Raw genomic sequence first — 17,659 nt, 5'->3', positions numbered from 1 at the left:
GAAACAAGACGATAAGGATTCTCTTTGCAGGACAAACACAGTACTGGAGCCAAAATCCTGTGCATTTCAGACTTGAACATTTATTTATCTTCAGTAGGAGGTCTGGTACATAAATACCTTCTTTAAATTTTAATAAACTGCTCGGATAAAAACAAATAACAGAAAATTTATAAAGGTGGTCGTTTCAGTCTTATTTTGAACTCTATCACACTGTATTTCTTTTATTGTTCAACATTTAAGGCTTAAACAGTTAATCATGTGAATTGCCGACATGCTACAATAATATTTACAACCAAAATTATACAAAATACAAGCATTTGAGTTCAACAATATTGCTTAGAATTACAAAATACTGAAAGTTTCTTTCATAAAAGCAGCAGTTTCTCTCCCACTCCTAGTTTTCACTGTCCAAAAAGTTACGAAAATAAACATTTATCATATAACATAAGCTACAAATCTAGAAGCATGACTATCAAGTCTTAAGTCACACAACTTAAAAATAAATGAAGATTGGCAAATGAGCATGACATCGTTAAGGGTCCAATTACAAATCTCTGTGCCCTATATATTACAGTAAGTTCTTTTTTTTCCAGTCAAAAAATAACAGTGTGTTTGGATAGAAATCCAGGAGGCAGACTAGATTTGTGATTAATAGTGCTTCTGTCATTAATAGTGAAGAACCACTTTGGTGACTACAAATTAACACAGTTATAAGGAAAAACCCAACCTGTACCATTGTGCAATTCTTTTGCTGTCATCTACCTACAAAGAAATGTCACATTTATCTGTGCATGTACTTCAGTACAGGAGTTCTAAAAGCTACAGGTAAATTTCACCCTCCGAAATGTACACTCAGTTCATTTTGTCACAGTAGAAACCGTGCGTACTTCATGGGGATGAATTTTGCTGTAATTCGACTAACAGCTATTTAACTAGTTTTGGTCCCAACGTGCAATAACAACAAAAAAATCCACTTGGAACTTATCCTTCCTTCCCCCCCTTTCATGTGTGTCAAGGATTTTTTAATTATTATTATATTTTCTTAAGTGCACGACTCTTTTTTTTTCAAGTACATAGCCTATGAAAATCTATTAACAGCTCAAAATATGAGGCAGAAATTCCAAGGAAAAGCATTTTCACAATCAAATAAAACATTCCACTTTTTTTTTCTTTAAGAACATATAAAAAGAAATTGATAGATCATAGTTTCTCGCATTTATATTAAACAAAAAGAATTTCTGTTGTATTCAAAAGTAGTTTCTCAGCATACGCAAACTGTGCATTTTCCCTTTAGTTTTATTCAGAATACATTAATTTAGCCTATAAAAATACAGTATGGATAAGTTCTTCTCATTCCCTGACATATGAATTCACGATTTTGACACCAAAAAATTGTAAACTCTTATTACATTCAAAATACATTTCTTAAGTCTTTAGAATTTAAGTTCTGAGGTGATGGCAGTTGGAGCTCTTGGTATACAGCAGAAGTACGTTATTGCAGAGCCTTTACACAGAAGTAGCTTATCAAAGTTAGAGAAGCTTACTCTTCCCCACATATTTCTGTTGCTACCAGGAGGAAAAGAAAGGCTTCCTGCTATGAAAGGTCTGTGTAAATGCATTACTCAGATGAACAATTCGGCCCTGACTTCCAGTGCTACTTCGCTCCACAATCACACGTGGCATCTGAACAAGCTGAATAGGGCTTTTTCCATCCTTTAATGCCTGAGTAAGGTTTAGTATCTAAAAGAGAAGAAAGCAGGTAAGGTGCAGGCATACAAGTTAAATTGTGGTTAACAGGACTGTAAATATAGCTATCACTCCATTGATATGATAATGCAGTCTTCCACAAAACTCAGTTAAACAAAGAACCTACTGCAAGTAGAAGTAAGTACCTTACATGGTAACATTATGAGATCTTAAATATTTTCAGTTCCTCAGATTTAAAGCCTCAGAAATACCCTCCTATGCAAGATATACTGTTCTTGATGGTTCTTCATCAACTACATTCTCCATGTTTAACAACATATCTACAGAGTGGTGGGTTTTTCTGTTATCCTGCAAACCGATCTTCCATAATCAATCTGGTTATCCCACTCTTATAATCCCCTTCAAACATGCTTTAGTTTCACATCAAAAGCAATTCCAAAAATCAATGCTAACAGAATCCCTTGCTCCTGGATTTCCAAACATTGATGAATAACTCTCTTGGACTTACATCCAAGCTTGAAAAAAAATGACATTTCCTGTAATTACGTATTTCCAAGGGCAGAGAGAGAAAAATGCTGCTGAAATCTACCTCAAAGAAAAAGTTGGAAGAAAGGGTCCAGGCTCTGCCTTTTTAGCGCCAAATGAGATCAGACATCACTGTCCAGGTCTCTCTCAGCTGTGCAGATTAGATTGTTCCTGTATCTTTTTTATTAAATTTATCACTGAAATTCTAATCTGAAAATGCCTGGATTACTCTGCAAATCATTGGTACTGACACCTGCTGGGATGGAGAAATTCTACTACCCGATTTCTTTATTTTGAGCAGAATTTCCATGAAGTTAACCTTCTAAAAGAAACACAACTTTATTTTGTATTTATCTTAATAACATAAACTAGACCAGCCACCAAAATTTCCATCCAATTTTATGACTATTTTCTAATGTTTTGTTTAATCTATCAAAGAATATACAGGTATCATATAATATCCCCTCCCCCACAAAAAAAAAAAAAAGAAAAAAAGCCTTCATTACAATTCAATTATATTAGAGAAAGAAATTTAGTCTTCTCAGATGAAAAGACTTTCAAGTATGAATAGGAGCTTTGTTTTTTTTCTTGATACAAAAAAGAAACACCTGAGAAGTTGTGACAAGTTAAATAATATTAAAATGCAGTCTTACCTGCCCCCTCATGACAGACATTTGGTTTTCAAAAGTAGCCTTGTCAAATCCTTTATCGGTCTTTATTAAAAAAAAAACAACATAAAAGAGTGAAGTTATTATAAGCAATGCTCCCTTTGTTATCAACTGTGTATTTGGTATGCACATTAATCAAGTTCACAATATGCATGGTCACATCTATCAACATTGTAATAAACAAACTTAGGAAGCTTCAAGTAGTCACAGAATGACTCAAGGAAGTCTACTTAACGCAAACTATTTAGATACGTCAAAATAAATGATTCATCACATGGTAAAAGCAGAACACATCCATAAGTAACACTTCAGCCCATTGGTAGCAGCCTTAACACCATCACAACGTTATAGCACTGGACCCTCAGTTTTTCTCTGCCAAAAAAATTCCTCCTCCAGATTTATTAAATGTGGAATTTGAAAACCCAGAATCCCTTCGAAAGTAACTGAGTCAAAGATGCAATTATTAGTGCCAGACTCATTGGGCTACTTCAGTAAAGTGTACGTACACTACAGAGCTATGTTCAGTGGAGCATTTACAGAGATTTGTTTTATAAAAATTAACTGGACTTAACCAGGTATGTGAAGCTTCACTATATATAAAGGTAATTAGGTTGTCAGATGAGCTGATTACTCTTAGTCACAACAGTGATAAAGCTTCCTGTAAAAATGCACATATAATGATTTGGTAGAAAATCAGTACAAAATCCAGAATAAAAGCTACCTTGTGCTTGTAATGGCACAGTTAGGTATATCAGTAATGCCAAATGCAAAGAAGCATCCCTCTCACCTTAAATAGTTCATGAAGATCTTCACAAAGATCCTGCACAAAGTTCATATCAGAGATGCGAGGAAGAACCAAGTCTCTAGTCTCCTGAGAGAAGGGAACTTGTGCTTGAGGAAGCCAAGCCCAGTGAAAGGGATCTAACATTGGAAAAACCACTTTCAGGTTAACAACAGGCAAAAACTGAATTTTCAGGTGCTTACAACTGTTGTAGTAGCATGCTCCTTTCTGGAGGTAATCAGTAACATGCACTTCCACAGCACCGCCTGTTACCTCATTTTACCTCATCTGGCTTCAACTACAAGAACAGCTATGCAATATGTCCCCCTCCCCCGCCCCCCTCCATCAGTGACAATATATTTTAAGAATCCAATACTTTGAGTATTTAGTTGAATTAATAAATACTGTAAACAAAAGCAGCTCACTCTTTGTGTAGTAGCTCAATTTCCTTTGGAATAAACTAACAGCTACAATTAAACAGACATCTCTCAGATGCTTGATACACACTAAAGAACAAAGAAGTGCCTACTATTTTTACATACAAAAATTTCATCAATGTGCTTTCTTCTAAGTACTTTGAGAAAATATTCCAGACTTCTCACATAGCTATTAAATGAAGACTAACATTGCGTGTCTCCTCCTACCTCAAGAGGAGGGTTCATTGCCACATCCCCAGTACAGCTGCACAACTGCCTACAGCTGGGATACCTGCGACAGTAGCTTTCAAATATCAAGATGTTTGGGAGTACACAGAACTATAAGCAGGTAATTAAATAGCCTTTCATTAACTAGCTCACACTTAACTGTAACGATTACCCAATTGACAAATAGTTCACAGACATGATTAAGCCTTTCCAGGCACTTCCCTCTAAAACTGTAAGTAGTCAGAGAGATTTTCAGAAGCAATTCAGATTTATTAGGAATGTGATTTTTTTATCTTCTTGGACATAATATTAAATCATAGAAAATACACTAAAGTTGAAAACAAGGAATAACAATACATAGGCTGGCTACTTATTCACAACAGTACCCTGTTGTGAAAGTTTGCATGTCCTTGCACTCAAATCACTTTCTATAACATTAATTAGAAAAAACACAAGAATCGTTCTTTGTGAATTATCTCTGTATTAATACTGTCCTAAATTTAAAAAAAAAAGGGAAGGACTAACCACAAACACTACTGCAAAAAAAGAAGAACGTGGTGTTAGCTTGATGGTTTCTACTTTATTATCACCCCAACTGCAAATGCTTATTTAGAAATCACATGTCCCGAAGTTAGAAGATTGAATAATACAATACATACACGCCCTCCACTCATCAGGATGCTTAAAGGGAAACGCTAAACCATTGTCAATTGCAGCAATTTTAATAGTAGATTCTTCAGCTACAGTCCACTGGATATCCTATGGGAGGAATATTTGGAAGTTTAGCAACACGCATGTGCTTACAAAAACATAACATACATGAAATTACTAAATATGGGTTTTAGCTTCACTAATTAAATTTAAATTTCATGAAGGACTATCAAAGAAACTGCAGCTCATACAATCCTTAGAGCTAGCACCATTTCAAAGGTGCTCTTCCCACAACTTAAGCAGAGCACGGAAATGGCTGTAAGAATCAGAACATCTGCAGAATATTTTCTTACCTTATCCGACAGATTAAGTCCATCATCTTGCTTTTCATACCTGACTAACCAGTTATCATTACCTCTGTCTTTAAACAAAGAAAAAAAAAACTGCATGTCAGAAGACATCATAGAAAGAATCAACCAAAACTATACAGAAAGTAATACTGTAAGTGGAGCATTTACCAAAGATGTCAGGCAAAACCATTCAGTTCTTTTCCCCAATCAAAACAACTTTTATGAAACTTTTAAGATAACTGATTTATTGGAAAGACCAAATATTTACCAAACACATTTAAAGCCATGTATACTACTGCTTTACTGACTGAATATACAAGAAAACATCAAGAAAAAAGTATCTTCAGGCCCTGGCACTCCTACAGAACGTAGTAAAGATGCCCACCTCAGGTGAAGCAGCAAAGGAAGCATTTAGATAAAGCTGCCTTTGCATTCTACAGGAACCAAATCACTTAGAAAAAGTCAAAAATCTTTCACTCGGAGGTTGAGAAAAAGGAACACAGGAGAACAACCATTTCAGTTTCCTGTTCAGTGCCTGGTCACCAGCAATACCAAGTATTTTGCACCCATGTGAAACTGTGCTGTTACCAGTTCCTAGGTCAGCATAAAGGGAATGGCAGCTGTAGTTGCTTTTATGCTTCCCATAACCGCACCGTCCTTCCTTCTAATTTTGCATTAGAGACCATTAGTCGCCTATCAACTCAGCTAAGATACAAACACTTTATTTCAAATTCTCAAATCATTTAAAAATATCAAGTAACTGCCAATAAAAATTGGTCAGATTCTGTAATTTTCTAATATTTGACGAATATATCTAGATTCAAACATTTCTTAAAACCTTTAAAATGCACCGTTCTGGCTTTCACTAGTGAGTAAAACACCTGGAATGCATTAAAGCTTTCACTAACAACTTTCAGTCAGTTATTTACCAATTTGCTCTCAAGTTAATTGATATTTCAGGACACTACGAGATACCTGTATTTCTGATGACATAATCTAAGATAACCAATCTTTCAAACTGTGACTGAAATTCCTTCCTTGTGTTCTCAGGTAAAGGATCAGTTTCAAACTTCCTGAGCCAGTAGTCAGCTTCCTTATATCCTTCAACAAACAGCTGGAAGGAGCCAACCTGAAACATCAAGAAACCATATGACAAATACAGGCATCCTTTCAAAGTTCAGAACACTGAAAGCAATACAGAGAACCACCCAGCAAAAGACAGTAAATATAAAAACAAGACTAAGTAGCTCCTCCTAATGCTACAAAAATTCTAAAAAGTCTCACATCATTCAGATTTTTGGTCTTGGTCTGATTTTTGAGTGTTGAAGCCCACACTGAATTTACCAGGAACTAAAAGTAGGCAGACAGACTAGCACAAACAAACTTTTTGCTATGAGCAATATTGGATATGAAGAAATAACATCTATTTCCATTGGAAATACTTGGTTCATCAGTTCATAGAAAAACTCACCAAAAATTACAGCAGAAAAAAAAAGTCTTCCTGTCTGAAAAGCTTGTTTGTTTCACCAGTGAGACCAGCAGCTCTGGTCATCTGTTCAAGACACTTTTTGCATGAAAATCAGTGGCGCAGTGGTATAGGCTGCTGCTTGCGGCACCAGAGGGCCCAGGTTCGAATCCCCCCTGTGGCGCAGGGGTAGAAGTGCCACTTTGCTACACAGGGGCTTGAAACCCGGGAGTTGGACTCAATGATCTCTAAGGTCCCTTCCAACTCGCATGATACTATGATACTATGACTGAAATGCATTTCCCAAAAGATTCCAAGGAAGGAAAGCACAGACAAAAAGGCTCCGTATGTGTGGGCAACAGAAAAGTTATTCAAGTTTAGAATTCAAAAGAGGGATTATACTTGAGAATTAAAATGAATATAGATGCAAACACATTGAGATACAGATGAACTTTAAATGTGCATAATAACACAGTGTAATATGTGATACAAGCTTTCATAACATATGTTGTATCAAACTAAATTGCTGGAACTGAGAAGCAGAATACTAAAGCTGTGTTTTAAAAGTGTAAGACTAGAATACTGTGGTGAGATTCTGGGGTTACAACAAAAAAGCTGTGAAGCTGTAGTCAGAGGAATACTGCACACAAGAAGGTAGGAACATGACAGTGAGATACCTAAAAAGAGAAAAAAAAGAAATACAAGGGAGAAGGATTTAGGAAATCTGAAAGAACTAGAAGAACAGCAAGGGAGATGCAATCATCAGACAAACAACAGCAAGCAATGAAGGGAATACAACTAGTTAAGAAAAGGAGAAAAACAGAAAGAAGTGCACAATTTTAATGATTTTCTTCCAGTAGAAAGCTAAGCTGCAAACTGAAAAGTGGCCAGATTTTAAGTGTAGTTTAAGAGAATGAAAGATGCAACAGAATGGTCAGGTTTTGCTTAAAAACAATTATATTTAATCAACCTTCCACCGCTCAGAGCTGACCTGTAAATAAACAACACTATTTTTCTGTTCTTTCTTCTGCTAAAGTCATCTGTAACATTTTTATTACTAAAGTTCTTGTCCCACAGTAAGGAAATGCATTGATCTTCTCTCCAGCCTTACCTTAGGAGGTAGTCCAATTCGATTAAATTTTTTAGCAACTTTTGGCACTTTCTCTAAAGCGTATTTTTTTCCTCTTGACTTTGCACGATCTATTGCACTGTAATTAAAGGTCTCACTGACAAGCCAGACAACCTTCAAGCAAGAAAACATCATTAAAAATGTTAAAAGCACAACTCCATTCTGCATCATTTTATTTATCGATTTACAGCAAGTTTTAAGATCCATTGCCAAGAGTGCAAAAATGAAGCATCAGGCAACTCCAGTAGAAAACAAATAAGTAAATAAATAAAATAAGAAAAGCATGAATATTTGTTATCTCACATATCTCAGAGAGACATGAAATACCTGCAAACTGGAATATTTACATGCTGCTATATAGAATATATCCGAATTTGCAATTCTTATGCTTCTTGCTAAAGTAGAATGCAGAAAAATAGCAGAAAATAATAAACACTAAAGTGGTTAAATATTTTTATTATTATTATTATTATTATTATTTTAAATGGAGAACATACCAAAGATTGAATTCAGCTCTCAAACTCATCCTTTAAAACAATGAGCCAGAAAGTGACTGTTTCTACACTACACCACCAGGCACTAAGACTTGATACAGTTTACAAATGATTTAGAGCTAAAGCGGGCACAACCACAGCCCAGATCCTGACATCTCAGTAACTCTGTACTTCTCGCATTTGATAATTCACGCATTTCTAGCTTTTACCTTCGTTTTGGGTACAACTCCTAGCCCCAGCTTGTCATCTACAAGGTAGGCACCAGCTTCAGAGAGATAACCCTGATTTGGAACAAGGCAGCCTCTGCCAAAGCAGCAAGGACAACATATCTTGTGAAAATATTTGGTCCATTTGGGATTTAGATGTCCATAAGGCTCTTCAGATTTTGGCTTGAACACTCCAATAGTTTTCTAGGATAAAGAATATACAATTAAACCATGGATATTTTGAGTTGCAAAAGATACAGCAATACTTGCCCTAATGCTTTATACAATTTCCCTTTTTAAAAAATATAATAAATCTAGATCTAACAAAATGCATTTGAAACAGATGCATTATCAAATACTTTTCTAGAAGTAACACAAATAACCTCTTTGTAACAGTAAATCAAAACCAGCCAACACTTCTCTACTTCTACAAAATGAAAGAATATTTTGAGAATACAAGTAGTTTTAAAAGTAACTTCAATTAGCACTTTCAGCCTACCAGTTAGAGACACAACGGTTCCCAGAAAGGAAAAGATATACAGAATGCTGATAATCAAGTATTACATTTTATCTTTTGTATCTATTTTATCACTTACAATTGGAATGCATGGAAACTTGCACTTGGCAGTTCCAATGAATGGCATCACTACCACTGTAGATTCTTTGACACAAAGCTGACAGCAGCAGTTTATACTGACACACTTAATAGTACCAAAGCTTAAAATTACTGAAAGTACGATTCTATTTTTTGACATTGTGCTTCCAGAAATCCATGCAGGAACTAGAGAAATTTGGAAAAAAAATGAGATTATGCAAAAAAGTAACGAGTCCTCCATCATTCACAGATCCCGGATGGTATGACCATGGATTGTTTAGCCTAAAGAAGAAAAAAAATGGGGCACAAAATCAACTAAATAAGTTGCTATAAAGAAACAGGGAACAACAGATTTAGTGTTAACCAACCAAGAAATGACAGGCTTAAATCCCAGCAGGTAAGAAGTAAGAAGAAAAACTCTTAAGCCTTAAGAGTAGGCTTAAGACCAGAACAAATTTCTGGGCCGCGTAGTTTCCAAAACAGGATGCTGCTAAGAACAGGTTAGTCACAGGAGCGTGACAAATCCTTTAAGACAATCCTGCTCTACAACATCGGCATTAAAGAGATAATTTCTTAAGGTGCCTCCTACAACAGGATTCTGTATTTGTTAACCTCAAACTGCAAGATTTTTGTTACACTAAATTATATACCCTTCCCATTGTCTGTGATAAAATTCGGCCTAACATACAAGGTCCAGGTAACGACTCTTGTATAGGTCAAGTAAAATACTGCAGAAATGCAGTATTTTTATTCCTTCTCTCATGACCCACAGAATTTTCAGCTGCTTTCAGTCTTGCTTTGGATAAGACTAACTCCTGTCAACTTACTCCGTTAAATTTGGAAATACAATACACAACACACTAGATTTTAGTAGTAACACCTGTCTTATCTGTCCACTTTGACTCACTCCCATCAACTACCAGAAGAAATAAGTTAAAGCATCACTATCTGCACTCATTCTACAAGTTTACTATCAACAGGAATAGGATGCAAAGTGGCAAAAGTTCTTTTCTGTCTTCAGCACGCTATTATCTATAATTCCGACGGTTATACTCAAATCATGAGCAAGTTCTGTGCAACTGCACATTGCATTTACGATTCTATTTAGACCTACACAAAAGGTCTTTATGGTTATAACAAACATTCTCTGTAACATGAAAGTCTGGGATGCAAAACTATGTTCTCTGCACAGAACACATTAAGAATTGGCCTTCTAAAGCAACAACAGAGAAAAGAAGCCTTTTGGAAACTGAATTTTCTTGGTATGCTACTTCGTCAATATCACAACGCTAAAACTCTTAGAAGTTACTGTTAGTCCTGCTGAATCACATGCATCTACCTCCTCAAAGCAGAATTACAAGCTTTTCATTTCCCAGAAGTGCAATGGTGTACTACATTTATATGCCGAGCCATTAATTACCCCCTTCTGAGTCACATTTTAGGCAGTACTTTCCACAAACTGAGCATTTTTAAAAGGAGCTCAGCTCATTCTATTACTTGCCCGAACCTTCCTGTGCTACAATATCGAGTCAAGATCCAATTTTCAAGTCCTCCTAATAGTTCAAACATTGATAAAGTTTGCAGAGCCACCCATGTTGAGTAGAACCAGAAGGTTCAAACATGTAGACAACCTGGAAGGCCAGTCAAAATTAATTCCTAGACTGGCTGCAATGTCATGACCATTAGGCAATAGCAAAAACACCTTGCAGAAGAGTCTGTGCTTGAAGCAAATAGACTCTTTTTCTTCCTTGGTTACACAATGTGTAGGTAAACAAAGAAATATTCATCACTTCATCAAGAACACTGAAGTACTGAACTGCTTTGTATCAGTAAACAACTACACCAATAAAACACACACAGGTGATACGTTTGTATTTCTGGGAGAATCAAATCAATGATTAAAACAACCTAATGGTAACAAGTCATCTTAGCTATAAGTCGATATTAGCATGAGAAAATAATCCAGAAGCCAACCAGTTAGAATGCTAAGAATGTCATTTAATAAAGTCTTTCCCAACACAGGGAGGAGAAAGCAAGTCACAAAGCTGCACTGCAGCAGGATGATGCAATACTCTGTCAAATAAAGTGTGAAATCCATTCAACAAATGGGAGTAGCACTATGGGCAAAACAAAGCTTTTTAATAAGATCACAAATTAAGCTCTAACTTTGTAAGAATAAGACACTTTGATTGCACAGCGCTAGGAAAAGAACTCTAAACACTTAAACATTTTAAAGCATTTTTAGCACAACACTTTGTTGTTGTTTTTTGTTTGTCTGTTTTTAAGAAGTACTGAGTTAAACCAGCATTTGGTTACTCAGATTTGTTTCCTACTTCATATCAGGAAAGATATGATCCTTACTTCTACAGAATCTCTTCAAAAAATGCGTTACAGTTACCAAGCCCAACTCAAAGGGTATCTTCAGAACTAGCAAATACCTGCACCTACCTACGATTAAAGACTGCTGACTGAGCTTAAGATAAAATCCCATATAACAACTCAAAAGCTCTGGGGAATGATCTGTTCAATACTTGCTAAAAATGTTCTGGAGTCTGTTGTTTGGAACAGGTCCACAAGCAAAGTGTTCCTGATTTAAAGAAAACGAGGAACTACGCCTAAAGTCTCCTCGAATAAACATGCTAACCCAGCGCTACTTTTCAAGCAAGCTGTAACTACGTTCTCTCTTTCACAATAAACTCAAGACATCTCTGTTGATCACCTATTTTAGTTGCCCTTCTGTTAGTGGTAAAATGAACTTTTAAAAGAAAAGCAAACTAAAACTACCACGTTAAGATTCAGTAGATGAGTATAAGCAAAAAAGTCATTTGGTTGTATCACTCTCCTTGCCTGTCCATAGGAGCACATAGACCAAACCATCATAGATAAAACACAGTAAACAAAGGAAAGAAAAAAATAATAAAACGGCTTGCTAAAGAACACTGAACAGTACTAAACCAGAAGCTGAGTTCTCTAAGGGAAATCAGTTTAAACATACAAAGCACAGAATGGTAGATTCTGCACAAAAGACTCCCTGAGCTGTTCTCAAAGAGATCCTTTTATTTCCTCCATACTTAATTGGTGCAGAATATTCAAAACATGCTAAAATTGCCAAAAAGAAACAAGTTAGTGGGACTTCACTTATGCTGCAAGACATTAGAAATCTAAATACTTACTTGTGCTGCTTAGATTTTGGCGTACTTACAGGGTTTTAAACAGAATTAGAAATTCTCATTTTAAACCAGCTATTGTTAGAGAGTCTGCATTTGAAACACTGCGCTCACCCCCTTGCAGTCCTTCACAAAGTAACTCCCACTGGATCCTTGAGAGATTCTTTCCGGCAGAACTCCACACTCTATAGCTTGCTCTGCTCTCACAATGATTTCTGCAAATTCTGGATCATCTACAAATGTATTCATATCAACAGAGTGTCCTGTATGTCCTGAAAAATAAGAAGATAAGCAAACAAGCACCATTTGTACTAAAAATAAAAGCATAAGTAAATACGTAGAAAAGTGAATAATTCTCCCTGACAATGCCTACTTACCAGCAAGCAGGAAAATCTGCTCTGTCAAATCAGTGCAACTTTGCACACTGATATACTCACACCTAACAAAATGTATTTAAAGTAAAACATCCAAACCTACAACTACTCTGGGACTAACACTGCAAAATGTTCATGGCTTACAATGATTGTTTTTAATATTAGTGTCACAAAGCCTAAAGGAGAAAAAAAAGCTAAAAAAAATGCACATGCACATTGAAGACTCACACATCCCCTTAGTACACACCCCCATAGTAGAGAAAGCTAACTGAGAGCAAACTGCTCATCAGCCACTAGGTATTAAAATGGTACCACATTATTCTACTAACAGCTTGGCTAGCACATTCATTACCTGTTCCTATGATACAGTCACGTTGCTCACAACTCAGTCTTACACGCTGATGCTACTTCTCAGCTCTACACCTCAACCAAGTACAGCACGCCATCAGCATTCAACACTAAAGCACTGCAAACCTCTTGTAGAAATTCTTCACACCTTGACCGACAGATCAGTTCAATAAACAACAGTAAAAAAGCAGCTGAACAGTTGTTCAGAGCCTAAACCCTTAAGAATCCTTACTGCCTTTAGGAATATATTCCTTGATCACATCTCCCTAACATGAATGTAACTGAGTACATCTGACCTGCAGTTTTATTTAAAAGATACACTATGCTGTATGCTCAAGAGATTTATTTTTTAAACACATTGGGTTTATTCATGGCTGCTACTAGAAAACCTTCTGTTACCGCAGCGATGTGGGTGTACAAGAACACACAGGATGCAAACAAGGACAGAAGCAGTTGCAGGAAGTCTCCTTTCAGTTTCTCAACAGCTTCTACATGGAAAAAAACAACAACCTGTAACTAGCATCTGTTGAACACTGCAGGGCTTTTCAAGTTGGTTTCTTCTGTGAAAACCTAACACACGGGAGCTTATTTTCAGTACAGTCTCTGAATGTAGTTACAGCTGCTCAAGGTTTTTCTTGCAGCTGCTCTAAGAACTGTTCTTCTGAGAAGTTCCCATTCAGGAGATCAGGGTTCAGCCACACAGTCAACGTTTTCCAAATGAAGTAGCACAAGGTCCAAGCACAGCAGCTTCACAGCCTTAAACAACGGACTGCCCCACCAAGGACAGGAGCGCCATCAACTATGCACACACCTCTACTTGTTCTTCCATCAAGTTAGCAGTCACAAAGCAGTGCATTCTGTGTGTAAGTGTAGCACTCTGACTCCTTTAAGCTAAGCCTTCTCCAGTTTTAATGCTAACATTAATGGGGGGGCCTTGATGAATTCTTAAGTTTTCTTACATAATCTCAGGGGAGGCATCAAAGAAATCTCTGCATTCACGTCTCCTACTGCCCAGCAGAACAAGACTCGGGGCTCCAATCTCCTCTCAGAAACATTAAGGATGACGCTTTGCTAAAAGCACCATCTCAGTACATTCAATCTCTATGGGAATAAAGCAGAAGAACCCTAACATCCTATCAGCATCCTCACATCACACACCTGGTCCATTCTGAAGGCTACTGGTTAAAAAACAAACAAGACCACATTTTTTTCTTATGGTCAAAGACAGTATGCCAGGACAGCTCCCTATGGCTGCTTCAGAAGAGTCACCCACAGCCTGTCTGGATCAAATTGGTGGGTCTGCTGTTTGTCTGTAAAATCAACTATTCCTGCAAGAGGAACTTCTTTCAAGCTTAAAGAAAGAAAAGGAAAAAAAAAAAGAAGCCTTTTTCAAAGGCTGTTTTAAAGCCATCTCGGGCAAGAAGTATAATTACACCAGCACGCACTGACTGGTGACACAAATCCGGGGATTTCCATCGGCAAACGCCACTCAGAAAAGCAAATCTCTTAACGTACATCAGCTTTCGAAGTCGTACGAAAAAGACCGTAAGCCTGAAGAAGCAGCGGCAGCCCCAGCACAGGGCAGCCCGCAGCCGGGCGCAGCCAGAACTTTTACTGCGAAAAGCGCCGAACCCAAAGAAAGGCTCAGCAGAACCGCCCGGCAAGGACGAGGCTCAGCAGCAGCGGGCACGCCCTCGGAGATGGCACGAACTGGGGCGGCCCGCACGACCCGCGCCGCCCGGCACCGTCCGCCGTCGCTCCCCGCGGAACGGGCGGCCGGCGAAAGCAAGCGGGCACGGCGAGCCGCGCGCACCTCGGCCCCGCAGGTCCGGCCCACCCTCGGTCCCGGGCCATCCCTGCGGGCACACCGGGCGCCCCGCGCCGCCCCCCTCGCGCCAGCCCTGCGGCCGCGGCCGTACCTGCGCCGACGCGGGGCTCCTTATCCCGGGCGGCGCGGCCCGACGCCCGTAGGAGAGGCTCTTCCTCTCCATCCCCCTCGGGTCCCGAGTCCTCCTCACCCTCCTCTTCCTCCTCCAGCCCCGGCTCCCCGCACAGCCTCACGGCCCCGCCGGGGGCGGCCCTCCCCGCGGACGGCCCCGCCTGAAGCGCCGGCTCCGACAGGAGCAGCAGCTGCTCGTCGGGCTCCTCAGAACCCGACTCCATAGGCGGCCGGGAGCCCCGCGCGGGGCGAGGAGGCACCGCCGGGCCGACGCGGAGTCAGGCGCCCCCAGCGCAGCCCATGGCGCGCTCGGTGCCAGCGCTACGGCGGCGGGTCCGTCACGGCTCTGCGCATGCGCCGAGTGCCGGCGGCCCACCCTACGCGGCTACCTGCCTTAAAGGAGCCGCGTTCCCGGCGCCGCGCCTGAGGCTGGTTTGTCTCGTTGCCACATTCCCGCTTCCCGCCCTCCCTGCACTCTATGAAACGTTCTACGCAGCACACGGTTATTTCCAAAAGCAAGCAGGAAAACAGCAAACAAAAATCAGTGCGAATCTATTCCACTTCCATGTTCCCACAGAAATAAGGGAAACACAACCAAAGCCCAACGCATCGCACCATGACTAGGATGCATCCTCCCACACGTCTCCATCTGGAGACAGGTTCTGTTGGCACAGAGCTCAGAGGCCTCGGTGAAATACAGGAGAAAAGACACACACGGAGCTCCTGTACAGAACTGAGGTTCTGGATTGTGCTGGGAGAGGGTCAGTTCTCAGCTCACACAGTAACAGCACCTCTTCATTATTCATTGCTCTCATAATGATTCCCACCACAATGACTCATTATGTACACTGCCTGCATCATGGAAACTAAATGACTTTGCTTGGTTTCTAGCAAAATAAAACAGCAGTATGTTTGCTTTGTCTCAGGTTACCTCTCCGCGGTGGACTTTGGAACCCAGTGCCATTCGCTTATGTAACTACCGATATCTGCCCCATCGGATCAAATCCACTCACAGCGCATTTCTGATCCCATTCCTTCTAATAAAAAGCAAACAAACAATTGTGACTCCAAATGAATAGGCTTTCATGCCAACAGGCATAGGGAGGCTATAGCAGAGGATGTCATTTTCAGTACAATGACACCAATTTGCTGCTATCTGAAGCAAGAACACAAGGCAGAATTCAAGGGGAGAAGGCTCACGTTTTGCCCAGCAGATCACTGGGTGCCTTTCCCTTTAGCTGCACCAGTTGGGAGTGAGCTGAAAGCACTGCTAAGCATTTCATCCCTGGGCTTCTAAGGGATTTGAACATGAATTGTTCTGGAAAAGTAAAACAAGAAACTCACAAGCTGTTTGTTCTGCCTCAGGGAGCCGTTCACATGAGCTGTGGTGTGTGTGATCGCCATCAGCTCTTTCTTTTGGTGTTCTGCTGTAAGAAGTGTAGTTTGCTCCTGGTTTGATCCCCGGAAGCCTTCACATTGCCTCGGTCTTTAAGTGGTTCAGCCTGTAATTAAACAAAACACACATCACAGAACAGTTACTAGCAAATGATTAATTTTAATTCCAAGTAGCTAATGCTCTCCATTAGCTACATGGTCTGAAGTTACAAAAGTACACAAATAAGTCTGACTGCAGAATCACAGAATGGTCTGGGTTTAAAAGAACCACAATGCTCATCTAGTTTCACCCCCCTGCTACGTGCAGGGTCACCAACCACCACACCAGGCTGCCCAGAACCACATCCTGGCCCTGAATGCCTCCAGGGATGGGGCATCCACAACGTCCTTGGGCAACCTGTTCCAGTGTGTCACCACCCCGTGTGAAAACCTTCCTAATCTCTAATCTAAACCTCTCCTGTCTCAGTTTAAAGCCATTCCCCCTCGTCCTATCACTATCTGACCCTCTAAACAACAGTTCACCCCCATTTATGTGTTCTCTTCAAGTACTGGAAGGCCACAGTGAGGTTCCCCCAGAGTTTTCTCCATGCTAAACAAGCCCAGTTCCCTCAGTCTTTCAACCTCCTTAGTCCCACTCCCACCCACACTCTGCCCCCAAACGCGGGACCAACAGCAGAGCAGTGATCTCGCCCAGCAGGCCGCGCTTTCAGCTCTCCCTGAGCGCCCTCTCGTGATGCACCGAAGTAAGGAGCGGAGCGGCTCCGCGTTTCCGAGCGGCAGCAATGGGATGCCCAGAGGCAGCAAGTTGCCAAGCTCCATTATGCTCAAAACGGTGAAAAACTGGGTTAACTGCGGTCTGCGCACACAGATCTCACCGGTGCGCAGGACCGCTCTGCCAAATCAGCCGTCAGATCCTATCAGGCCAGTGACACCCATGCAACGAGCCGGCCACTGCGTACCGTTCTCAGGTTATTCAACCATCGGAGCTTAAAACTGAGAGAGAGAAAGACCGGATAAGATCTCAGAACCAAAACTGACCAGGCGTGGCTGGTTAGGACTAAGCAGGGATGAGGGGCACCGCGTGCTCCACGCTCCTGCTCTCGCTCAGCTCACGGCTCCTGTAGCAGAGCTCCGTGCAGACTCCGCGCTGCCGCCCGCCCTGCGGAGCGCACCCTGCCCCTCCCGGCGGCGGGCAGAGGCCGCGCGCAGCCTCCGTGCGGG

At 40.3% G+C, this 17,659-nt stretch overlaps 1 protein-coding gene across 2 annotated transcripts; it reads right to left on the bottom strand.

Annotated features, from left to right (window-relative positions):
* Positions 1-55: 55 nt before the first annotated feature.
* Positions 56-17,632, bottom strand: PI4K2B (phosphatidylinositol 4-kinase type 2 beta). 2 transcript variants are annotated; one of them, XM_072334900.1, is made up of 11 exons: positions 17,477-17,632; positions 16,388-16,545; positions 12,497-12,654; positions 8,624-8,824; positions 7,903-8,034; positions 6,302-6,455; positions 5,330-5,397; positions 4,985-5,084; positions 3,688-3,821; positions 2,886-2,945; positions 56-1,740 (listed from the first exon to the last, which is right to left on the bottom strand). In XM_072334900.1, the coding sequence occupies exons 3-11, from the start codon at positions 12,629-12,631 to the stop codon at positions 1,567-1,569; spliced, it is 1,158 nt and encodes a 385-aa protein (XP_072191001.1). In that variant the 5' UTR covers positions 12,632-12,654; positions 16,388-16,545; positions 17,477-17,632; the 3' UTR covers positions 56-1,566. The 2 variants fall into 2 exon arrangements, with proteins under 2 accessions (XP_072191001.1, XP_072191000.1); XM_072334899.1 differs by lacking the exons at positions 16,388-16,545; positions 17,477-17,632 and adding an exon at positions 15,024-15,388.
* Positions 17,633-17,659: the final 27 nt, after the last annotated feature.

This window comes from Excalfactoria chinensis, chromosome 4 (assembly GCF_039878825.1).
Source record: "Excalfactoria chinensis isolate bCotChi1 chromosome 4, bCotChi1.hap2, whole genome shotgun sequence".
Classification (NCBI taxonomy): Eukaryota; Metazoa; Chordata; class Aves; order Galliformes; family Phasianidae; genus Excalfactoria; species Excalfactoria chinensis.
Note: the sequence above shows the minus strand (reverse complement) of the source record. Positions and strands in the feature narration are given on the sequence as shown.